The 25,218-nt window shown below is 38.0% G+C and overlaps 3 protein-coding genes across 7 annotated transcripts; 2 read left to right on the top strand and 1 right to left on the bottom strand.

Moving 5' to 3' along the window:
• The first annotated feature begins 2,987 nt into the window (after positions 1–2,987).
• Positions 2,988–6,205, top strand: LOC113697064 (protein PSK SIMULATOR 1). Of its 3 annotated transcripts, none has more exons than XM_027216502.2 (2): positions 2,988–3,470; positions 3,980–6,205. In XM_027216502.2, the coding sequence occupies exon 2, from the start codon at positions 4,053–4,055 to the stop codon at positions 5,784–5,786; it is 1,734 nt and encodes a 577-aa protein (XP_027072303.2). In that variant the 5' UTR covers positions 2,988–3,470; positions 3,980–4,052; the 3' UTR covers positions 5,787–6,205. The 3 variants fall into 3 exon arrangements, with proteins under 3 accessions (XP_027072303.2, XP_071910658.1, XP_071910659.1); XM_072054557.1 differs by having other exon boundaries at positions 3,913–6,205; XM_072054558.1 differs by lacking the exon at positions 2,988–3,470 and adding an exon at positions 3,534–3,823.
• Positions 6,206–8,593: 2,388 nt separating this feature from the next.
• LOC113694614 (iridoid oxidase) lies at positions 8,594–10,786 on the bottom strand. The gene is made up of 2 exons (XM_027213456.2): positions 9,758–10,786; positions 8,594–9,503 (listed from the first exon to the last, which is right to left on the bottom strand). Exons 1-2 carry the CDS (start codon positions 10,706–10,708, stop codon positions 8,889–8,891), a joined length of 1,566 nt encoding a protein of 521 aa, XP_027069257.2. The 5' UTR covers positions 10,709–10,786; the 3' UTR covers positions 8,594–8,888.
• Positions 10,787–17,512: 6,726 nt separating this feature from the next.
• LOC113697120 (probable 3-deoxy-D-manno-octulosonic acid transferase, mitochondrial) lies at positions 17,513–24,480 on the top strand. Of its 3 annotated transcripts, none has more exons than XM_072054555.1 (13): positions 17,513–17,823; positions 17,925–18,018; positions 19,036–19,078; positions 19,437–19,559; positions 20,216–20,335; positions 20,417–20,495; positions 21,037–21,147; positions 21,578–21,654; positions 21,816–21,906; positions 22,094–22,213; positions 22,294–22,364; positions 23,052–23,548; positions 24,029–24,480. In XM_072054555.1, the coding sequence occupies exons 1-12, from the start codon at positions 17,625–17,627 to the stop codon at positions 23,223–23,225; spliced, it is 1,302 nt and encodes a 433-aa protein (XP_071910656.1). In that variant the 5' UTR covers positions 17,513–17,624; the 3' UTR covers positions 23,226–23,548; positions 24,029–24,480. The 3 variants fall into 3 exon arrangements, with proteins under 3 accessions (XP_071910656.1, XP_071910657.1, XP_027072391.2); XM_072054556.1 differs by having other exon boundaries at positions 17,514–17,823; positions 20,444–20,495; positions 21,578–21,675; XM_027216590.2 differs by having other exon boundaries at positions 17,515–17,823; positions 21,578–21,675.
• The last annotated feature ends 738 nt before the right edge of the window (positions 24,481–25,218 follow it).

Below are 25,218 nucleotides of genomic sequence, written 5' to 3'. Positions count from 1 at the left end.
AACTCGGGCCTGTTATGCTTCCACAATTACAAGTCTAATTCGATAGGTTAATAATTTATTTACTCAAAAATACACTAATCATGAACAATTGGGCCTATGGCCCAGTGCTGCTACGCCCTCAGACCTAAACATCTACCATTAATAGTTATTGCAATGGACCAGGGAGGATCTCTTTTCTCGGGCTCTTTGCTTTGGAGCAAAAAAATAATGCTCCGGGTAGAGCTGTTAAGTCAATCGAGTAGCTCGAAAACTCGTTAGAGCTCGACTCGTTAAGGCTCGAGCTCGGCTCATTAATTTTGGTTAACGAGTCGAGCTCGAGCTCGAAACATGCTCGTTTAGTTAACGAGCTGAGTAAGCTCAGCTCGTTTGATACTCGAGTAGCTCGTTAGAGCTCGTTAATGAATGGCATATTTGTCATTTTAGAAATTAAAATTATACAAATTAAAAATTATAGATTTTTATTAAGGTTAATTTCCACGAGCTCGAGCTTGAGCCACATGTACATTTAACCAGCCGAGTTCGAACACATTTTAAAGCTCGTTTTCCTAACGAGCTCGAGTTGAGCTCGGCTCGAATTAAACTCGAGTCGAGCTCGGCAGCCAAATACTCGGCTCGACTCGACTCGATTAAGAGCTCTAGCTCCGGGGCACGCAATCTCCTCGTACATATATTGGATTCTTCCCATAATACTACTGGTAAACTGATTCTGTAGCAACAATAGTTACATATGCATTTGCGTGGATAGGGTAGAAAAAATAATAATGGCTTCCCACGACCAAATAATATTGGCCTTGTTTGGCAAGTAAGTTTTTTACGAAGTTTATTTGTTACAAGTTTTTTAACAATTTTAATTATAATAATCTTAAAAAAAATTTCAAAAATTTTAAATTATACATTTCAAAATATCAAAAAATTTACACAGTTCAAAAATATTTTCTATAATTTCAACAGTAAGTTACAATAAAGTTTTAGATAAACATACAAAAAACTCACTTGCCAAACGGAGCCATTAATATATCAGCTTAAGATAAAGCCAATACGAGAAGGTAAAAGCAAATAAGAGTTTAACTTTGGAGTTAATCCAAAATTAGGCAAGCAATAATTTGTGATGTATTAGTAGTTGCTCTTTCTGTATCAATGAATATGACAGACCGGTGGGCTGATCATTTCTCTCTTCAGACTTGTCTTAATATCCGCCAATCTTTGAATAATTGATTACGGCCGGCACATGTAAAACAGGACTGCATGCAGAAGCGGTATCTTATGTGTGTGTGGATGATGAATTTATTTGATAGATTTCTTGGTTAATTTAGAATACATTTCTTGGTTCTTTCTCTTGCACTTTCTTTCATTCTTGAGATTCCTTTCCGCGGTGCAACCAGACAAAAAGCTAGTCAGTTTTCACTTCAATTTTGGCTGCGAAGTTCGCTTTAATACGCCTCCGAGTTCCATCTAAATAAAGCGACGCATATGGATATCGATGGATAGCCAAGACCAAGAACAGGAAAAAAAGCCAAAAACAACTTGTTGCTCTTTCTCCAAAATTCCTATCCTTGTTTCCGCCATCTCCCAAAGGTAAGTAAGAAATAAAAAACGAAAGAGGCCACGAGGCAGGCCCGACATATTTATTTACCTCTGTCGGAAAAGAAAAGAAAAAAAAAAAACTTGTCCTATGCTTCCATCAGACGGTAAGAAATTGGTTTTTTTTTTTTTTTTTTCGCTGACGGAGTGGATGTGTGGGTCAATCCTTGCGGGGCCTGACTAATCCCACTCCAGCCCGGAAGGAGAGACCCCATCCCCCGAACACGATAATCACGGGACTCCGACCATTACGGGCACTGGACACCAGCTCCTAATAAGACTTGTTGAAATCAACCGATTTACTCATGAGGAGCAGACAATTGGGCTATTTGCTTTCTGTAAACTACACGGATTGGCATCAATGGACCTAGAAGTTCGAATGTCTCGAGAAAATCACTAAGCGGCCCGGGAGAAAAGAACGAGAAACATCAGACAAAACATGCAACCTGAGTGATAACACGTGGTCAGGTGTGTACTAATATTACTAGATTTTTGTTGAATCTTTTTGCCTTTTGTAATTAATATTGTATTGTTTTAGTAGTAGTAGTAGTCCAATCCGTAGAAAATAATGCTCAAATGATAAGTTTATGCCATACTGTACTATCACGTGATATAGTGATACCAATTACACACAATGAATCATGAACCAAGTGAGTCATCACTCTTCACTAATGTTTAGAAAATCGGACTAAATTGGCTGGTTTGATCGATCAAACCGTGAATCGGTTATGTTTTCGATCTGAAACAACTATTAATTCAAAGAATGTATTAAATAGGTCAAACTCGATCGAGAATCGATTGAACGGATAAAAATTTGAATGTTCAATCAGTTTTCATTAATTTTCTATTTTCTAAAATAAATAATTCAGTTCTCTTCAAAATTTTTAATGTTAAAATATAAAAAAAATTAAATCTTTGAATCAGAATTGAATTGGTTGAACCAATCTAATCACAAATCGAAAGCTATTCAGTCCCTGGTCCAAATTTGAAAATATTGTCCTTCTTACATATGAGCTTTCAATAAAAAAAAAGTGATGGTTTGTTTGGATTACGGTTTATTTGACAAAATATATTTACTTACATCATCATTACAATTTCCAACGCACCTTTTTATCTTCCCAATTACCTTTTTATCTCACATACATCACATCACAAAAAGTGCTACAGTAAAAATTTCTCTAATAATTCACAATCCAAACAAACCTGAATATCAAGGAGAATGCACTTTACCTTCCGATCGTCAAAGCCCAAATTCGAGACAACTAAAATCCAATCATAGTCTTGAATCAAGAGTGATTGGCATACTAGTATGCATTGCTTCGTTGTGTGTGATCGACTGGGGAACAGCCAACTCGATCCAAGCATATGCCCACAGGCCACAACAATTCCCCTTAAAACAAACTTCCACCACACCCCATTAACAATGCAGCTCAGTATACTTCCAAATACACCTAGTATTATCCACTCTTGCTAATACGACCGCAATAAACAAAAAAACGATGTAGCAACTCGTTTTTTTCCTGTCCACCCAGATTCAAACTAGCTGCAAAAGATCCGGGAGTATAATCCCCAGCCCGGAATTATCCCATAAAAAGCAGAACTAGATTTTAGTTTTACTTTACTTCGATTCCATCGAATTTTGGTCGTATTTTAAATTTGTCCCCATTTGGTCGTTTTTCCTATCCCACTTGAGCTACAAACTACAAAGACTACATTGCTCATAATTGAAGCCGATTGTGCGCATGTTATAAATCTTCACCCTTACTTTCTCTTTTCTTGTACTATAACATCGATAATAATCTGCGATCTCAACGGCCATTTTCACTGCCTCGCTTCACTTCCGACTACGCTACTCTACGCAGAAAATACTTCCTTCTTTTAACTTGAAAGTAAGCTTGCATTTGACTTCCTATCGATAGCTTTTTTTTTTTTTATTTATTATCAAACTGCTTTACTTGTTCTAACCCCAATCTTGTGATTTTATGTTCTGCTTGGTGGGTGTAAAAGATCAAGAATGTTTAAGGTGGGAAAAGAAAGATATTTGCAATATTAGAGTTTTTACCCAAAGATTCTAGATTTAACCAAAAAAAAAAAAAGAAATATAAACTTTCTTGCAACATTTTTGGTACTAGCTGTCCGGTTTGGATTAGGGGTAAAGAGGAGAAGGGAGGGAAAAGAAGGAAAAATTGAGGAAATATGTAGATTTCGCATGATGATAATGTTCATTGGGATTACTTACTTGGTACGTGGACAAGATTTGCTGTTTTGCTCTAAAATTAACTTGTTGGTTGTAGATATTACTGCTTGATTTTCATTATATACTGTGCTCAGGGTGAAGGACATTGAAATTTAACAAAAAGCCCAAAGTTTTGATTTCATGTTCATATATTCGGTACAGGAGCTCTGAGATGGATTGAGGGCTCGGAATATTTCGGTATCATTACTTTGTTCTTCTCTTCTGTTGCCGTAAGATGGGGGGTGAGACCAGGGCGGAGCTGTTGTTTCGTAGTTTGTGGAAACATTCGCAAAAAAGCCCGGTAGGTGGTCCAGAAAAGGGTGTGATTGGGATCTTATCATTTGAAGTTGCAAGCCTGATGTCTAAATTGGTCAATATATGGCAGTGTCTAGAGGATAGACAGATTATGAGACTGCGACGAGAAATTTCAACCTCACCGGGTATTCAAATGTTCATCTCAGAAGACGATGATTATCTGATGGATCTTGCTCACTTGGAGGTCATGGAAAATGTGGGATGTGTGGCAAGGGCTGTGGTTTTGCTTGGAAAGAGATGTACAGACCCTACCTATCACCATCTTAAACAAGTGTTTGATGACCCTGTTGAGATTGGTCTTAATTGGTGTGGATGGGAGTATAGGCTCAAGAAGATGGAGAGGAAGGTGAAGAAGATGGAAAGATTTGTTGCGGTCACTTCACAGCTGCAGCAAGAACTCGATGTGCTGGCAGAGCACGAGCAAACCTTGAAGCGGATGCGGGCTAATCCGGAATCAAGCCAAGTGAAATTGCTCGAATTTCAGCAGAAGGTTATGTGTCAACGTCAGGAAGTGAAGAATCTCCGCGAGATGTCACCCTGGGTTCGTACATATGACTACACTGTCAGGCTTTTGCTTAGATCCATTTTTACAGTTGTTGCCAGGATCAAATTTGTGTGTGGGATTAACCAGTGGGGAGCTGTTGAGAAAATTTATGGTTCTATACAAATTAGTAAGATACGTCTTGTTCGGAGCAATTCCATATCTGACTCAACGCAATATGCTGTTCATTTATCTGAGAATAATTTGTTTGGGATCAATTCACGTGAGTTAGGGAGATCTTGTTCAAATTTGGGCATGGCCGGTGAGAAGGACAGATCAAACTCCAGAAAATTGAATGCCTGGCACAATAGATCTATTTTTGGTGGAAAGAAGCAGCAGAAAAAAACCATACGATTTGCTCACATTGGCCCTTTTCACGGATGCATGACTGGAAGTGATTCACCTGCTCTAAAAAATTTTATGGCTTCCAGCAGCAACATTTTAAGGTCAGATTGTGCATCCCATGAAGGCATTGAAATGGTGAAAAACTCCAAGATTTGGCCTGTATCACACTGTAGCATAAACTTCAAGCATAAACAGTTGAATGTACCCCCATCTACTCTTGGTTATGCTGCTTTGGCTCTCCATTATGCAAATATCATCATATTGATAGAGAGGCTAGTATCATCACCTCACCTGATCAGCATGGATGCTAGAGATGACCTATACAACATGTTGCCTACAAGCATTAGAACCTCTTTGAGAGCAAAGTTAAAAGTGTTCACCAAAAGTTCTGCTTCATCTGTTTATGATGCTGTCCTTGCAGCAGAGTGGAGATCAACGTTGTCAAGGATATTGGATTGGCTGTCTCAACTCGCTCACAACACAATAAAATGGTATTCTGAGCGGAACTTTGAGAAGCAGGACATGACTTCTGGGACAAATGTGCTTTTAGTCCAGACCCTTTACTTTGCAGATCAAGCCAAGACAGAAGCGACAATTGCAGAACTTCTCATGGGCTTAAATTACCTTTCAAGGTTCTATAAGCAACTACATGAACAACCTTTCCTGGATTCTTCATGCAAAAGGGCTTGTGATGTTTATGTATTTGACACAAAATACTTCCCAAAGCATGATCAATCACACAACGTAGATGTAGCTCAAACCTCTTGACAATCTATAGCAGAGAGTTCGGTAAGGATAGTTCTATTGTTGCTGGTTGAACTGAAATTGGTTTTGCCTACCTTGGTGAATCTTCATGTATTTTGAAGACATTTCTTCACGCAGCTAAGGTACTATTTTCAAGTACTCACATTTTCACTGCATCCTTTGGACGGCATCAAAGATTTTGGAGTACTACTTTGTTTTAGCCTAGCTACTCAACGAGGTAATCCTTGTAAATTGTTCAATTATGGTGGCATCATTCTGATCTTTCGGCCGCTACCTCGTAGAGAGTAAAATTGCGCTATCATGTAATCCATGTCATGACTAATATTCTTTAGCTTATGTTTATCCTAATTTATGTATACTGTTTCTGATGAAAGTTAAGTGGAATTGCCCGGCAGTAATTATATGTGAGTTTGATTTTGGAAGTTTCTGTGAGTGCCAGTCAATTGAATTCTGCTTCTCTGTTGAGCATGCCTTGAACTTTCTGAGGATGTTTAGAATTACTTCTTTTCTTTATTATGATTGGTTTGCTTCCATGTTGTCTTGGATCACTGATTATAATTCAGTTAACCATCTCAGCCGGCTGCCAGATCTTATGTAGAAAAAGCCTTCCCATGTCACAAGTGAATGTGCTTTGCCAGGGGTTACAGTTACACGACGAAGAAAAGCTTCTTGTACAAACCAACTCTCTCCTATATTACCATATGGCTCGGTATGAATATGAGTTGTTTTTCTAAGTAGATATTTTAAAAAAAAATTAAATTTTGATAGACATTTGGAAACATAAAACCTGCATTACCCAAAGCTTTTACAAAGGTTGTGGAAGCATGAACAGCATAGCAACTTTTGGTCGGAGAATATTTTTCTGCCAAAAAAAAAAAAAAAAAGAAAAAGAAAAAGGGGAAGAGGGAGGGAGAGGGGGGGGGGGGTTTGTCGGAAAACACAGACCTTTAGGTTTGAAACATGAAAAGTGAAAAGCAAGTGCTTTGAGGACTTCGGTTCATGAATTGCTATCTGATGAATAAATTGGGGAATTTTTTTTAATTTAATTCTCCATTCTAAGCCTTTTATAGAAAATAAACCAGAGTAGAAGGAAAGATTTAATTTTTTTTTTAAATAATCCAATCGAATGTATTTTGATTCACATCCTTTGCCCCTGTAATAAATTATAAATGGAGAGCAAGAAGGGGCCAAAAAAAAAAAAAAAAAAAACTCTAAGCCCTTCAATCATGTGGCGCCGCAGGCATAGGCTGGAGGCGCACTAACACAAAAGGAAACTTTTTACTGGTTGCACGAAGTGCTGTCAATGGACCGGGCCTAGGCCCGGACCTAACTCAGACCCAGCCCATTTTTCCAGATACGAAAAATATGCCATAGATCCCTGTATAAACTAAACGGGTTGGATATGAATTTACATGTTTTAACCCGTTTTGGACCCAGATCCTGATGGCATAATTATTTTAATAAATATTATATATTTGATTAAGATTTGCTACTAATCTACTTATTTTTAAGTTAAAAAAGCTTTTCTATAAATGAAATGTGTGATTAGTAAAGAGGGTGCTTTTGTAAATGTGTTTTAGGGCACGTGATAAGATATATAAATATCGTGTTACAATCTATTACTTTAAGAGTGATAATGTATGGTAATTTTATAGTGAGCCTATTCCTTACTTTTAGCTGTACTTAAACTATACAAAATCGAAAAATTTAGAGCTCATTTGTATAGTAATTTTGGGATTTTTTTAAATAAAAAATACACTGTAGCATTTTTGTAGAAAAATAGCTAGTATTAGATTGTAATTTTGGGTATTTCATTGATAATTGTACTTGAGTGACACAACTTTTATAGTTTAGAGACTAAAGTGTCTTAATTTGTAATTTAGAGATGAATGCGGACATTGGGTTGCAACTACGGGGAGCAAAGTGAAATTATCCCATCATAAAAACTACTCAATTGCATATCCACTCCACCAATAATACTGGGGAAGTAGATATCACTACTCTAAAAACCCGTTGTAGCTTGCCACGTAGCAACTTGGATGCAAAATTTGGCTGAAAAGGCTGGGTTTTGCTACGAATTCTTCTTCTTCCTCCTGGGGTAAAAAGCTGCTTGCTATTAATTTTGTTCTTATTTGGCTTCTCTTTGTTGCAACTTAATTTTCTATCCTTGTGTTGGTAAAACATCTCAACATAAAAATTATTTGGCAAAGCTCAGTGGCCACCAAGTCCCTCTTTGGATTATAAGTCAGAGGTTTGAACTCCACCTGTAGCAAAAAAAAATTCAAAAAAATATGACAGAGCACTGGTTTTATTAGGTCTATATACCTACTAACTCCTTTCGCAGCCTCTTTAGACTCCCCTCTCTGTAGAATAGAATTAATTAAATTAGATTATATAAATATTATCGTTACCGGGAAAAAAAATTATTTGGCTTCTCTTTGTTCTTATTTGCGCTGGAAATGAAATCCCAAACGTGTTCCTGCTTAAGCATAATTCTTTGATACTTTGGTGATGAATGATGATTACTTCGACTCACAGTTGCCTTTGGATTCTCTTCCTTGCTCTCTCCTCTGTTTCACCAAACATTAAGGACTACAAAGGCCATGCTTTTCCTTCAATTAATTTGAACTTGGAGCTTCCCTCAACCTTTAGAGGTTTGATTAATGTGCTTTCGCCTTGTCATGACTTGTTGATCGCACCTAATACGTAGATGTGTCCTTCAAAAAAAAAAAAAAAAAAAAAAACTAGAATTGAATGTGATAGATACTATAGCAAAATTTAGAAATTTGTACATTACATAAATTTAATAATTACCAGCAAATATCCTCAATTTATTACACATAATACGACTGTCATTAAAATTGCGGTGGAGGTTGGCGCAGTGCCAGCCTTACCTAGTATTACAACACAATGCCAGGTACATCGGAGTAAGCACTTGCAGAAGACGGCACTATCCTAATAGGGGAATACTCAATAGAAGAGCAGTACTGAAAAAGGGGAGATTACATCGGGGGCAACTTTTATGGATGTAAGCTTATTTTTTTTATTTATATCATAGCTAGGCACAAAGGAAATTGGCAGACTCTAACATGATCGATTAATCTTTCAAACGCGGAGACGCTTCTTTGGAATTAGTTTGAGAGGATTCTTCTTCCTCAGCGTCAATCCCAGCTTCTCGTCTATGTCAATGTCTTCAGGTTTGACACCAGCTCCCAGATCCCAGTCAAAGGCTTGCACCAAAGTGGACAAAGTGAGGTGAACCACGCGGTGGGCCAAAGGAAAACCGACGCAGATTCTCCTTCCAGATCCAAACGGTATCAGCTCAAAATGCTGCCCTTTGTATTCAACACTGGAATTCAGGAACCTCTCAGGCTTGAAGGTCAAGGGGTCATCCCAGTATGCTGGATCCCTTCCTATTGCCCAAGCGTTCACGAAGACTTGCGTGCGTTTGGGAATCAGATATCCCAGGTACTTGGTGTCTTCCATGGTATTTCTTGGTAGGAGCAGAGGCAGTGCAGGGTGCAGTCTGAAGGTTTCTTTCACGACGGCCTGCAAATACGGCAGGTTCTCCATGTCACTCTCCTGCACCAATCTGTCTACTCCCACAACTCTATCAATCTCCTCCCTGAGCTTTTGGAACGCGTGAGGGTGGCGAAGCAACTCTGTGAATCCCCATTCTATGCTGATGCTTGTAGTTTCTGAACCCGCAAAAAACATTTCCTGCCCCCACCCCAAAAGAAAAGAGATAATTTTAGTTGAGCAAAAAGCACCCGATGTTAGCGTTGCTGCCAAGGAAATTCCCCATGCCATAATATCCAAAAGAAGACCAAGAAAACATGAAAAATTACGTACAGGTAAGAAGATATATATATATATATATATATATATATATATATGTATGTATGTATGTATATAGGAGTAATTTAATGGTAGCAGCCAAATCAGGGATTAATTAACTAATTAAGGTCAATTACCATGATAACATCGTTGATATGCTTCTCCGAGAATGTAGCAGGACCATCTTTACCATCCCCCTGGTACTCCAACAGGACATCCAAGAAGTCTTTCTTCTCGTTGAACTTGCCGGCTTTTCTGTTGTCAAGCCTTTCCTGGACAAATCTGGAAGAAATCCTGAAGGTTCTTGTCATGTGGGCTATCATTCTCCGCTTCATCCCCAATGGGTCAAGCTTTTTCAAGAATGGTAGAAAATCTGAAATGTTAGGAGTCCCGGCCAAGGACAGGATCTCGTTCATGGATTCAAAAAACTCCCGACTTTCGGGATTTCTGTTGTCCAACAAATCCTTGGACAGCATGAGGTTGCCCATCAGGTTGAACGCCAAGAGAAAAAGCAAGCGGCTGAGCTGCACGTTGCCGTCTCCCCCCTGAGCCTTGGAGGTCCTATGCTCGTCCTCAATCCAGGCTACCATGTTTCTCTCGAGTCTGTTCCTCAGGTCAGTGGTCTCGTTCATCCTCTTGTTCACCAGAAACTCGGTGGAGCAGAGGCGTCTGAGCACCCGCCAGTGCCCGCCAAAGGTGTTCATCCCCAAGGTGCCTTGGTTGAAGTCGAAGGCCGTGAGGGTATCGGGCACCTTGCGGTCAGCAAATGGGACGTCGTGCTTCTTGAATAGTTCGGCTGCGGCTGTAGCATTTTGGACGACCATGGTGTTGATCGATCCCAGCTGCAGCCACATCACGGGTCCGTACTTGTTTTTCCACCTGTACATCGTTTGGTGCGGCAGCTCCCCAAGGTCGAACATGTTTCCGAAAATTGGCCATCCCGGTGGACCTGGTGGCCTCCTCTTATCAGGACTACCGAACGTCCGTTTGATTAAGCTAAAGGCGAAGAGCACCACGAGAAGAAGACCACTGGAGACGGCAACGCCCACCGGATTTACTAGTAGTGACTTCAGAGTCCGGGACTCCATATTTGTCAGCAACGCTCGCTATTCTATTCTATTCTATTTGATTGGTCTCTCTCAAATGCTGAGTTGCTGATTTATTGCTTCTCCAGAGCAAGGTATATATATATATATATAATGTAACGACTGGAAAACCAAATAATGCATAGAAATAAATAAATTAATAAAACTGCAACAAGCTGCATAACCTTCAACTTCAACATCAATCAATCATGCATGAGCAGAACAAGGACAACGCGCATGGGGCTCGTGCTGCACTATTGGACCATTTTTAGTAGAGACACAAACAATATTTTATTGCCGCAAGGTTTTGAATTTTGATGCCCGTGACTTCATTCCAATGTAGCAATATTGGTGGAAGATTGATTTTAGTTAATAATGCTACTGAAAGTTGAAAAGTTAATTAATTTTTTGTGCCACGCTGCCACGAAAGAAAATTCTGTGTGTGTTATTATGACGGCGATCAAAATATCTGTCAGCTTGAACATTGGACTAATTTAGAGCAAATTATTTGAATAATTGCTAAACTTTTTCAATAGTCGAGTTTGCCACTTGCTTGCGATGAGATTCTTAATAGCTATCAAGAAGTTGTGGCTTAGAGGAGCTTTCAAGTTTCATCATTACTTCTTCTTTAAATCCTGTCTGTAGGGTCTGGTCAGCGAATGTTGGGGTGCATTAAGCAGTTGGAAAGAAATGAAAAGAAATTTTCAGAGAGTCTAACTTTATTTAAATAATCGTGCATGAGAACCGCGAGGTCAAGAAACAAGAATTCCTGTCATTCTTAATCTGTCCATTTATGTAGTGGTCGATGACATCTGATGACCCCAACCTTGCCGTCTTGAAAATGGATGCCAGTAATGTGGAGGAGCCAATCATCGTCCATTGACACGTGTCTGCTCATCCTCCCAATTCGGTACCGCACTTAATCAGTGACCGAACTCACGAGGAGTGGTCCAGTCCGCGGGGCAAGCCCAAGGTTAGGTTTCAACTTTCAAGAGGGACTCCGCTCTTAGTAACCTAGTAGGGCTCTAATCCGAAGGAGATAACTACTCTTCGATAGACGGATAACCCGGGGAATCCTCAGAGGCTAGCCTTAGTAACCTTATAAATAAGAAGCCAAGAGGACCTAACAAAATACGCCATGATGCCATACAACATTATTGCTTTCTCTAATCTCTCTTGCTATTCAACTGACTTGACTGTCGAAGGTACAATGGGGAGTTAGCCCCCCTGTTCGGCCATTGCAGGTTAGTTCGGAAACACGCATAGGAGCTCTGTTCAGATCGCTCTCTCGGCATACTCCTCAAGTAACATATATTCTTAACGAGCTTTGATTATTATTATTATACACTAGTAGTAGTATAACCTGATAGTCGATGGCGTGACGGGCGGCTAACGTCTCCCTGTAGCATTTGATTCTTTTCAAATCAAATGCAAACAATACAAAAGGCCCAAATTCTCTCTTTCTTTGATAACACGTTCGTCGGGCACAATCCACAGGATTCATAGATTATTCGGAATAATTTTTTTTAAAAAAAATACTGTAATATTTTTTTTTAATTTAATCCAAATGAAATAAAAAATAATTAAAAAATAACCCGATAATATAAGTAAATAAATAAATTTATGCAAATAATTCACTATCCAAACAAACTTGTAGTCACCAATCCATACACGATACGTACGATGCCCTGGTCCATGGGCATGGGCATATAACTCATAAGCACTACGGAGTACATCCAAAACAATTGGGACAAGGACTCGACGGGAAAGGGCATTAGCCCAATTCCGACTTTGCTGTGACGCGATGTCTTATGAAGATGCTGCTATTGTTAGAGAGTCATTGAATAAATTGCCATTGCAAATCCCAAAGATTGGGGAAACAAGGTTGCAATTGATCATCACATCTGCAAGCCTTGCAACTTTATAATCTGAATAAGTCACCGCTGCCGCTCCTCGAGTCCAACGTCTCACCTAAATTTCCCATAACAAGAAAATGAAGGCCCAAAACATATAGATGGACACAGATAACGTTGCCATGGATCTTCTATCCAACTTCCATTACTATCATTCCTTGTAGTACAAGGCTTGTACTACCATCTCTTACTATCATGCATAGACGTACATGCTCTTCACAGTCATCATCATATTTTAATTCTTTCTTCCTTAAGTTCCAACAATTATTGACATGATAAAATATAAAGTATAGAAAAACGCTACTCTAATCAACATACGAGTTATAGGACAGTCATAAACTAAATAATGACCCACTTTTTTTTAATATCTATTTTGGAGATTCCTATTTTTTTATCTATGTGATTTTCGGTCATTTTTTTTGTACGTAAACTTTAAAATATAACACGCTAGAAGAACAAAATCTAATAAAAAGCCGGCATTTTTATGATATTTTTTTTTCTGTTTCACTTGGGCTGTGACAGGAAACCTATAGTGTGCCTTCGTGTTGGCTGCCCATTCTAAGGTTTCACAACGTACACCGTCAATATCTATAAAATAACCTTTCTTTTTCTTTTTCTTTTTTTATTCCCCTGGGTTGTAATAATGACAGGATCCTTTTATTATACTTTCAGCTAGAGAATTTAATAATTACAATATCTAATTTATTAGGCTCAGTAAATCCTTAGCCTAATCTTAAAGGAGGAGAGAAGCATGGGGTTCAGCATAATTATCTTGATATCAACCGGGCATCTCTCCGGACATTCACAAGCTTGAGATAGATGAGTCTAGCTTGTTCGCGCATTCTTTCTTGATGACAGAATAAAGTTTCACGTACGTCCATTTTCAATTTCTAATGCAATTCTGAAGATAATTAAGAGCCATTCAATCAATGGTGCTTGGCTTACCACGCCAACAATTTTGAGCAATACTTAAGAAGTGAAACAAAATACAAAAGATGGTGTTCGCCCTTGATTTCAAGCAAAAGTCCAGATGCTATGGTGCGAAACATTCAGGCTATAATTGTCCAGAGATTATAGAGTCAATGCCTTAATTAAGGTCTGACTTTTTTGACGAATCCATTAAGGTTGACTCCTGAAGATGAGGGGGTCCATCTAATAAGACCGCAGAATCCTTAAGCTATTTTTTGATTGTACCCATAATTGCACTGCATACGATCGTAGTTGAGATGTCCGTTATTTGTTCATAAACTTCTACGGGCAAAGGCTGAGGCGGATGTAGACTTTTAGCATCGCGTGAACCTCCTTCCGTCGTTAAACAAACAGGAATTTTTATTACATAAACATGAGGTTCCAATACAAAGGATGAGACGTGAGGTATCGCACTATCATTTATCAATCTTACAAAAGAAAGCCCCCCTCTCACTCTGGGGTTTGTGTTCTTGGTTAAGAAGCTCTTGCAGGCACTGGAATTAATTAAACCTGTATTCCTGTCTCACTAGCTCGTGTCACAAAGTGTGAGAAGTAGTCATTATATAGCATCTTAAGCATTGGAGTGGGGACGTGTACTAAAGAATGATAGAGGTGCATATTAAGATACCATGAAGATTCATTTAGAAGCTTATGCAATGGTTTGTATCCTGTCCAATTTAGAGATTGCATCCTTCTAATAACCTCGACCAATTTAGAGTTGCATACTGTGTGTGTGTGTGAATAACGCAAGGAGACTAATACGAGGCAATCGAACTATCTGTTTGAATGATGATGGAACGAGTATAAAGCCAGGATGATCAACGTACGATAAGGTTTTGCCTAAGAGCCACCGCGTCGTTGATTGTCCTATTCACTAAAATTTCTGTGGTGTATATCGGCATTGGCAGGCGCCAGAAGGGGCTCTGTAGGGAGCTCATGCCATGAATCCTTGCAGCAGTCACGAGACTTTTTGGTATGAGCTATGCTGCGGCCTTGGAATGACGGATTGCGGCGTGGTCTGAGAGGATGGCCATGGTGTTGGTGGAGCCGATTCTCGGTCACACAGCGGAGCAGTCACCGGCCATGCTTCTCCCTGAGCCCTGGTACGGTCGTGGGGCAAAGTTTCATTAGTCAAAATAGGCCCACATGGAGTCCCAGCAGATAACTTTCTGGAACTGGAATTTTTTTATTTTTTATTTTTTCTGAGTAGAGGAAAGCCAGAGCTGGTAACAGATTGAGAGTGTAACTAGGAAAATTAGAAATCCAACCAAACCACACTGCCGCAATTCAGGGCTTCTTGTTTTCTTGGCTTCTAGTTGGAGCTGTGGCATGATAGTGATCCATTCTTGATCAGTTTTTATCCTTCACTTCCGAGGTTTGGTTGGCGGGCTAATTCTGCGCATACGAGTTTATGGCGGTGCAATGAACCCTAACGAGACAACGGTGATTGATAAGTTGAAACATTTGGCCTTGATACAAGGAGTAGTTTTTAATTGAATAAATGATGAACCAATCCCCAACATTGCAATTGAGCTTTAATCCAGTATAAAAATGGAAAACAATGATCATCAATTCGGGCTACATATTCAATTAATTTTAGAGGTACCCCGTAGACCACAATCAACTTATTTGCCAAAGCCTTCAAACTTGAAAGAACCAACAAAGTAATCAAGAATTCTAATCAAAGACTAAGAAAGTTATATACAAAGCGGGATCACTCTCTTTTTAGCATTCATAAAATCTAATGCGAGCGAATAAGCACATTGTTTTAGTGTGCTTAACCTGAAGAGCGGAATTGGAGGATGCAACCGAAGGGTTTCGTTCACCACCGCCGGCAAATACTTGAGTTTATCAATGCGGGCCTCTTGGAATTTGTTACCTCCTCCAACAACCTCGTTAAGCTCGTCTTTGAGCGTAGACATGACCGAGGGATTGCTCAAGAGCTCAACCATGGCCCATTCCATTGTGCCGCTTGTTGTTTCTGTACCAGCTATGAATGTTTCCTGCATGCCAACACCCCGTTGTTTTTTATTCAGTAATTAGCAGAATCAACGGATGACTTGGCAATGTCTGGGATTGATTGTTGTGTTACATGGATGAAATGGAATCATCTAATTAAGAAACACACTCGTTTGGACAGAGTATTATCTGAAATAATTATTGTAACACTTTTTATTGTTATAATGTGATGTGATGCACGTGAGATATAAAAATATATTTATGATACAAGCGAAATATTTTATTTAGAAAAGCTTGCTTGTTAAGTAGGAGTAAGCAAATAAAAAACGGAGCCATTACTCGCTATATCTCTCTCTCTTTTAAACTTTGTTTATATGTTATATAAAGAGGGCTTGGGAATACACATCCTTTAGGATGACAGCCGTCTCTATGAATCCATGTTTAGTTTTAATATATGGATAAACATCACCCTAAACAATAGCAGTACAAAAATACTACAAATGGATCTTTTGTTATAATTTTTTCTTTTACATTTTTTTGTTATTCTACTACGTACGTATTCAATAAATACGTTTTCTGTGTAATAATCCCCGGCCTCACTATGGAGCCCTTACCAAGCCTCCCTCTTAAAATTATGACACAAGTAAGAACTGGCATGAAGGCGCTTGGAATGAGTGATTGTCCATTCTCCGACCCTTACTACCCAACGCGTACAGCTAATGTGTTCCACTTATTGAACAGGGTTCTATGGTCGGTCCGTGACCCCTGGATGCCGAAGGCGTCCTTGGGGTGATCTCGTAGTTCCTACAGGGTGGAGATGATGGGATCGGTCCATGGATTTTCCTTCATTTTGCCGCATTTCGCTCAAAGGGTTGACGGGAGATAGTGCAGCTTAAATCTATTCCAACAACACAACTTCTTGTCTGCTATTTCTATACCCTAACTGATTATACGATCGGTACCAATCGGTTAATAATGCAAAACTACAAAACCTCACCTTGCAGCCTAAATCCCGCTTCCAAATACCCATGGTGGCCACGACAAAGAAGAGGTTACAATGAGCTTTTTGAGCTCCATCAGAAATGGATAAAAACTTGTCAGAGAAGAAGATTATCAATGATAGTGGAAAAAATATATCCATTTGTGCATTGCTAATTTTTCGGGGTGACGGAGTAAATAATTGCTTCAGCAAACCAGAAGGTAATAGCACAGTTAATCAGAAAAAGCAAGAAAATTTACTTTGGACTTCCAGGGCAGCAGTAACAATCATTTAGAAGTGATTTTATGGAATTCCAAATCTATCACGGGCAATGAAATTTAAAAAAAAAAAGTGTATAAAGTGAAGGGAGCCTGCCGATTAGGCTGCGAGATCAAAGATAGAGGTTAAGGATAATTCGATTGTCGATTTAGGGTTAGCAGAATTTTGTAATTTTTTGTTTTAATTGATTCTTCGTTGGTTGAGTCATTGAAATATTTAGTCAGATTAGACTTCGTTGAATCTCGTAAATCGCTGAGAAAAGTCGTGTTTGAGAATCCCTCCCAAAGAGTTAGTGACTTCATAGACAACAACCTGGGTATGTATTTGTTTTTAGTTTCCATTAATTCCGTCCATGAGTAACTAGTCTACTCTGTTAGGCAATGGAACTCTTCTTTTCTCTGTGTTGAGTAAGTACAACTTGCTCATTTTGCAAGCATACTTAAAAGTTTATTACATCACTTGGCGTAAATGCAAGTTTAACTTTTTACTGTGTTTATTGCAGTATCTTTTGTGAAGTAATTATGCATCCACTTAAAATTATCCCACGATACAGTTTTACATTCAAAATCAAGAGAAAGTTTGTTTGGATTGAATTTTTCTGGAATTTTTGTAAAAAAATTACTGTAGCAATTTAATATATGTAAGGTAAAAAGATAATTAAAAAATATGTACACAAAAAATGTAATAATTTTTCCTTTGAAAAATTGCAATTCAAACACAATACTCTTTGTCAAGCCCAAACCCCGCACCTGGCACGGCTCAGACATTTACCGGGGCCTGCTTTATTCTACAGTCAGCACTGTAGATTCAGTAGCTCAAAATGGCTAGGAAGAAAGGTGAACTAATTTACAAAATCTACCGAGCTTTTTCCTATGGTCTATCGCCGATGATAAATCTCCACCTACGGTGGCGCAAATTCCGAGGTCTCGAGCATCCGAAACGGTGGACTGAGCGTCTCGGCCGCCCCTCGCTTCCTCGGCCCGCCGGACCTTTAGTTTGGTTCCACGCCGTCTCTTTAGGTTATTAATTGCTTAATTTTCCCTTTGGCGTTTAAAATCTACTACTACTAGTAATTTCTCGCGCTATAATAATTGTTTAATTATTTGATTATTTCCAATAGGTGAAGGAATGGCTGCGATTCCGGTGATAAAATGCTGTTTAACGAGGAGGCCGGACGTTACTGTCTTGATGACGTCGACGACGCTGTCAGCATTGTAAGTTCATTTTCCATTAATTAATTTTAACTTTGAAATTTGGAGCTGGAATCTCGTAGCTTCGTTTTTTGGTGGGACGCAAATGTTCATTGCAAAGTTAATATTGAATGGATAGCAGTCAATCGTTGAAGTTTCGTGGAGAGATAAGAGTTGCTTTTGGAGATTATGTGACCTATGAAGTGATTTTCCATGGCAATTAATCAATACGTAAAAAAGTTTGTGTAGTGACTTGCTGGAAAGTCTTGAAATGTATGTCATCTAACAGTTGCAACTTTTACTTAAAGGGGTGTAGTGGTCCTTATAGCAGAAGGATATAGACAAACTGTAATTTTCTCTTGGGATTACGTGTGTTGGACTGATTACGACAACACAGCTGAGGAATAAACTTTAGTAATATTTTAGTTTGATGAATGATATTTACTTTACTGCATATCTTTCAATGAATGATACGAAAGCTATTATAATGCAGAATAAGTAATATTTTAGTTTGATGAAGGTCATAATAGATTTTCATTTGAAAGTCACCATAAAGCCTGGTGCACTTCTGGAGACTAGAGGGATTTCCCAAAGGGACTCCACAAAGTAGCCCGCCTTAACATGACTGAGAATATTTACTGTAATTTACTTATGTTCAATCAGTAATTTCACAGTCAGAGGTCAAAGACCGGACTCTAGCATTTTTGCTTCGCAGCCAGGGAACTTGAAAACAGTTTTAGCTCAACCTTTGCTCTTGGATCTACTAAACTTGAAAAATAGGTAAACTTTTGGATATTCTTTAGACTAGTATAAGTTCCCAAAAGAAAAGGGTAGGCAGTAATTTCACTGACAGACATACCATGGGAGGTCTACCTTTTATAAAGAAATTACTGCAAAAACACTTATAATTCCCCAACTCTCTCTCTCTCTCTCTCTCTCTCTCTGGATTAAAGTTTATAATTAACAGGAAATTACTTTTGTTGCCTATTCATCTCATCCTGTTTGCTTTTGTCTTCATTTCCTTTTTTTTTTGTTCTGTAGTGAGGTCATAAAGAAGGAGCTTCCAGCTAATGTCATATATCAGGTGATTGCATCTGTTTGTTATACATCTTTCAGACATTTAAAAGGTGTACACGCAGTGGCCTGTACTTTTAATGACATTAAGATGCTCTAAGTTATTGAACAAGTCAATATGCATTTTTCATCACAGTTTACCCAATGACCCAGCTAAAATTGTAGCTATTGCTGATGTCTCTGGTTGGTGGTGTATCCTGAAAAATTGATGGCATTTTCATTTTTTATATATTTTTTGTGCTCTTCATGCTTGATGATTCTTGTTATTTTTCGTGCTCTTCATGCTTGACGAGTCTTGTTATCTTGATCATATTATGTTGTGTTCCCAGTTCCTTTAATCTAATTAAGTAGTTTTATGCGGGAACCAGTTTGCTCCAGTTGATGCCCCTGCTGCTGTGGAGGCTTTTCTTGGTTATTGGAAGCCAAATGCAATCATCCTAATTGAAAGTGAACTTTGGCCTAACCTGATTATCGGTGCAGCAAAAAATGGTGTAAGCACCTCTTCTTATACTAGATACTTGTTTGACTGGATTTGAATTGATTGCATACTGTACATAGTGCATTTTGGCTTTGATGAGAGTTTTAATTATTACAATACATTATAGAGTGCAATACAAGTGGACGTTGAAGCTTGAAGCAAGTTGTGGGTTGAAATTAAGTTTTCACCTGTCTTGCATGGACTGAGCAAGGATACCTAATATGGTTTTGGACATGCATAATTCTTTTTCCCATAAGCTTTAAAAAGTTGGATTTGGGCTGAACCTTGATCAAATTGATTTTGGAAAAGGTTGTCAGTTGAAGGTGAAATTCAACGATGGATAACCTAACAAACAACTGATATAGTTAATACCCCATTGTTTTGTGCTTTAGAATGTGTCTTTGCTTGGCTTGTCAATGCCTCCATGATATTATTTTCCTCCTGAGGAAGATAACATGTATTATATATATATATATATATATATATATATATAGGTGCATTTTATTTCTATTTTGGTTTGGGCCTGGATGGGACCTTTCTCAGTTGTTGTTGCTTCACCATCATGATGGGGACATTATTTCTGTTGTTGATGGCATCCAATTCATATTAGTCTGTGACATATTAGTTTGCCAATTGTGCCTGTACTTACGCCAGCAATTTCCTACCCAGATTGCGTTGGCATTGCTAAATGCACGGATCTCTGCTAAATCTTTTCGCTATTGGTCCTTACCAGTGGTTCTTCCTCTGGCTGCATTCATGCTCTCCAAATTTTCACTGATAGTTCCGTTGGTAATGTATTTTTTCTATATATCAAATGGTTTGGCCTACTGACATTGCTTCAATAATCTTTTTCTAAAATATCTGCAACAGAGCAATAAACAGGCTATTCAATTTCAGCTGCTTCAAGCTCCACCACTTGTCATCAACTTTTCCGGAGACCTTAAATATGGTATGCTGCTTTTTGGAACTTAGAACAAAAAAGTTAAGCAAATTCAAATATTAATATTTTATTTTGAAGACCTTACAAGTTCCTTCTTTTGAAGCTTTGATTGTGGTTTTTTGAGACCCCTTGGGCATGCTACATCTTTGGGGTGTGCTGCTGCTTTTTTGTGTGCATATTTTGGCTGCATATACGTATTAATACAGCTTGTAGAAGGTGTATATATGTTCTTTCTGGTGGATGAGATTGCAAACCAAATTCGAAAACCTCAAGGGTTCTGTGGCATATGTAGTCCAGTGAATCAAGACACTGCAAATGAACTCGTGCTTCGCAGATTAAGTTTATATCCCTTTTTCCATTGTTTGAAGTAGAAGATGATGTCTCATCTCACCTAATTCCAAAAATTTTACTCTTGCAGTAGCTAACAACTTAAAAATTTCTTTAACTTGTGTTATCATATCAGTGCTATTATATGCATATTTTGTGTCTATATCAATGGTTATTAAATTTGATGTACTGAAATTTGGTTTGCACTTGCCACATCCTTCAGCCGTAGAAGACACCACCCTTGCAGGGGATAATGGTCTAGAAGAATTGCAGGAACAGCTTAAACATAGAAAGGTGTGGATGGCTTCTTCATTGCATAGGGGTGAAGACAAGAGTAGGTTTTGAGATCTATTCTACAAAAATTCTATAGTCTAATGTTGGTTTCTCATTTTGTATATTTTGATCTTTAGAATTGAAGGCAGAACTTGTCATGGGGTAACCTAATTCTTTAGGACAACACAATGGTGAGAATTTTCAATCTGTTGCCTTTGTTTCATCTTTCCTTCTCTTCAGTTGGAGTTGGAAGGATAAAAGAGTGGAAAAAATGAACTTGTTCTTTTACATGCTACTTGAACATTCAGGAATTGAACCTTAAAGAAAAGAAAACAAAAAAGAGCTGGTGAAAGTTAAAAGCCATCAGCTGTAGAGACTAAAAGCTAGCCTAGAAGTTGTCATGGAATTTATTGGGTTCCTGTTCATGAAAAGTTTGACTGCCAGTGAATTTGGATATTTTGTTAATGAAATTTCAAAATATTTTTCTGCAGTCATGCTAAGAGTTCACAAGGCGCTGAAGGAAATTTATCCTGATATGCTCACTATCATTGTGCCTCGGCACCTGGAGGTCGGTCAAGAAATTGTTCTGGTATGATTGTAATGCATTGCCTTTATCTTTCTGTAATTTTGAGAAAAATTGTTATTGTAGTATATTCAATTATTCATAGGTGAGAAAAACCTCCTTTTCTTTGATGACTGGAGTTCTCATTTCTACTTGCCTGACTGTAGGAGTTGCAGAGAAAAGGAATCAGTGTAGCATTAAGGTCTCATAGTGATAAGCTTTCATTAGGAGCAGAGACATATGTGGTGGATACATTAGGTTTGTCTCCTATTGGCTGCACAACTCTATTAAACCTAAGAAGGACTTGAAAACTGAGGATGTCTTTTTTCCTAAGTCAATATCATACTAATGCATGTAATTAATTTCTGAGTAATTTGTTTTGCAAAATATGAATGTTTTGGTGATTTTAACTTCTTGATTGTCCATGATCAATTGTGCTTTGAAGGTGAACTAAGGGAACTCTATAGGTTAACTCCAATAGCTGTAATTGGGGGTTCTTTTTTGCCTGGTTTGGCTGGTCATAATATTTCAGAAGCTGCTGTTGCTGGCTGTGCTGTTTTGACTGGTTACACTTCTTCCCTGAAATTCCTCGTATACCTTTGTTACCTAGTTTTGATCTTAATACGTGTTTCTTGTAACTTTCAGGTCATTATCTTGGCCATTTCAACCACATGGTACAAGAAATGCAACGTCTAAGTCCTTCATCGGTTCTGCAGGTCAAGAAAACTTCCTTAAATAAATCTAGCATTTGTTGGTTGTATGTGTAAGAAACAGTGATTGGCCTTTCTGCTAGTTGGGTGTCCTTACTTTTCTTTGTTATGATATCATTGATAATTGAGTATGGTGTTCATTGGTTATGTATGAGTCAAATACAACATAAGATGATTGAACTCCATATTAGATAGATAGTCTTGGTCCTTTGCTGTTGGGAACCTAAGCCGAGACTACTGAATTTGGCTGAGGGAAAAGGTAAGAGGGCAAGATAGCTCATTTTCGGGGTCAAGATTATAGCCACCAAACTTGAGGAACACCCTGTGAACATTGTCTCCTGTCAGTATTACTATATATCCTATGATGTTTGAATATCCTTTGGAGGCACTATGGTATCTTCCACAAAGAATGAACACTGCTTACCACCATGTGCACTTGTTTCTACTAAACCTATGTGGGGATGCCATCAGTTTCTAGTGATTGTAGTTCTAGTTGCATAGAGCATTGTAGTCATTGAGCACCTTAAGAACAGTAATAGAAGCTGTGGAAGTTTTAGCATGTCGGAGACTGTCATGTTGACTTTTGTTGGAATTCATGAAAGGTATATGAAGTGGATTCTAGTTTTTTTCTTGTATTCCCCTGTTAGAACCTTTTCTTTGGGTGCCTTTAGTGTCATGGATTTGGTCCTGCAGGTTTCAGGAGACATGCTTGTAGAAGCTCTCATCGAGCTGTTTAGTGATGCCAAACTTCTGGAAACACGACGTGCAGCTGCAAAACAAGCATATCATGCTCTGTCAAGTGGTGTAGTTGAAAATATGTGGCGTTTAGTACAATTCCACATTTTAGATAAAAGCGTGCCAATGTAACTCTGCAAAGTTAGATGTCAAACACTAAAATTAGCCAGCCTCTTTCTCCCCAGTGAAGCTCGTCTTGATGTTCGATTCTGGGGGCAACGGGTGGGATTCTCTTCCATTGCTCTCTCCCAACATTGGAAGCTTCTAGCACCTGTAGTGAATAATTAAAAGGAGTATTGAGGATGGTTTGAACCAATCAGGCTACGTAGAATACCTCCATGAAGAAGCCTCTGATAATCTTTGAAAGCTAATCAAACTTTCTTGTAGGACAAGGAGGTTGCATTGCCAAAGACATGACTGTGGGCAGAGAATGAAAGTAAAAGTACTTGCCTGAGGTAATTTCCTCTTTCTTTTTTTAATGTAATTTCCTGTAGTCCTTTTTTTTTATTTTTTTTCACTGGGTCAAGATTATGTGATACTTGAGCTTGCAGCCTAACTGTTGGTTGAGAACGATCATTTGCATGTTTCTGACTCTTAGAATTTGCATTTTTTAACTAAATTGTTTAATCATATGTGATGTACTTGTCAAATATTAATTTCATTTTGCACTTCTCCTGCACTTTTCTAATATGAATTGTAGCTTTTTCTTTAACATCAAAAATTGATCAAAGCCGTTTTACGCTTTATTTGTTTCTGGTTCTGTTTAGCCTGAGTAGTGTTTTCTTCTAAAGACTTAATGGTGAAAAAGTGACCGTATGTTTACTTTTTCACAAGTTGATTGATGGGAAATGTTCGTGTTAAAGTTTGTCTGATTTTTTAGTGAAGGGGAATGGACCTATTAATTTTAGTGGATTCTGTTTTGATTTCTTCTTCAGGATAATTGAGATTTGCAGATGGATAGAAAATCTTCCTATTATCTTTGTACCCTGGAAGGATTCAGCACCATGGTCAAACCCACGGATATTCTTGTTGCGGCTGCATAATCATGCCAGTGCAGAAGAATTGGCAAATATTATAATGGGAAAGAGGCCAGAACGGTGTGCCGACGTTTTAACAAGTGGTAACTTGTAAATTAACTACTTGTACAACTTCTTCGTAACAACTAGAGGAGGCAAAATGGGCGGGATGGGCAGGATTTGCTTGGGTTTGAGATGGAGCCAAGTTGTATAGGTTTGGGTCCAACTTTACCAATATATGTTTTGTTGACTAACTTGGGTGGGATCACTTTGGGATGGGTTTAGATTGATCTCTCCTAATACCCAAATCTATTTTTTACTTATTTTTTTTACTTTAATATTTTTTATTTATTAAATTTCTTTTAGTCTTATTGTGAATTTATATTTTCATAAATTCATTTTACACTCTAGAATGATTTCCCGTCTAATACCCAAATCTATTTTCTACATATTTTTTTTCCTTTAATTCATTTTTTATTTTTTAAATAACTTTAATATTTTTAATTTATTAAATTTCTTTTAGTCTTATTGTGAATTTATATTTTCATGAATTTATTTTACACTTTATAATGATTTACACTCTAGAACGATCAACAATTACTTAAAAAAGACGTAACATTTTGATAAGAATGAATATATCTTCTCCCAGGACAAAACTAAAAGAAAAGTTGAGAGGGCTTAGAGATCACTCCATCAAAGGCCAAGCTCATTGGGTGCTGATTATTGAAGTTTGCTTAAAATTTTTGGATTTTAAAATTTTTTGGGAAGATATTTGGGTCCAATGGGTACCCAAGTATTTTCCAACATTTTCCATCAAATAATGGGTACAATTGGGATATGTTCCATTTTAAATCCAATATCAAATTACAATATTCATTCTGTCCAAAGTCCTTTTGGGCATGGGTAGTCCATTGGGACTTGGGACAAATTGTCGCCTCTAGTAACATCGTTATATTCAGTTACTATTTACGTGAAACTCATACATAATAATTGTATCTATTTACGAGATTGTACAAGTATTTAACAATACATTACAACTTGTTTACAAAATGTCATACCATTTAGGAACAGTGATATGAAATATATTACCGTTTTTGCCCCTTACCCAT

Source organism: Coffea arabica, chromosome 6e (genome assembly GCF_036785885.1).
Source record: "Coffea arabica cultivar ET-39 chromosome 6e, Coffea Arabica ET-39 HiFi, whole genome shotgun sequence".
Taxonomy (NCBI): Eukaryota; Viridiplantae; Streptophyta; class Magnoliopsida; order Gentianales; family Rubiaceae; genus Coffea; species Coffea arabica.
Note: the sequence above shows the minus strand (reverse complement) of the source record. Positions and strands in the feature narration are given on the sequence as shown.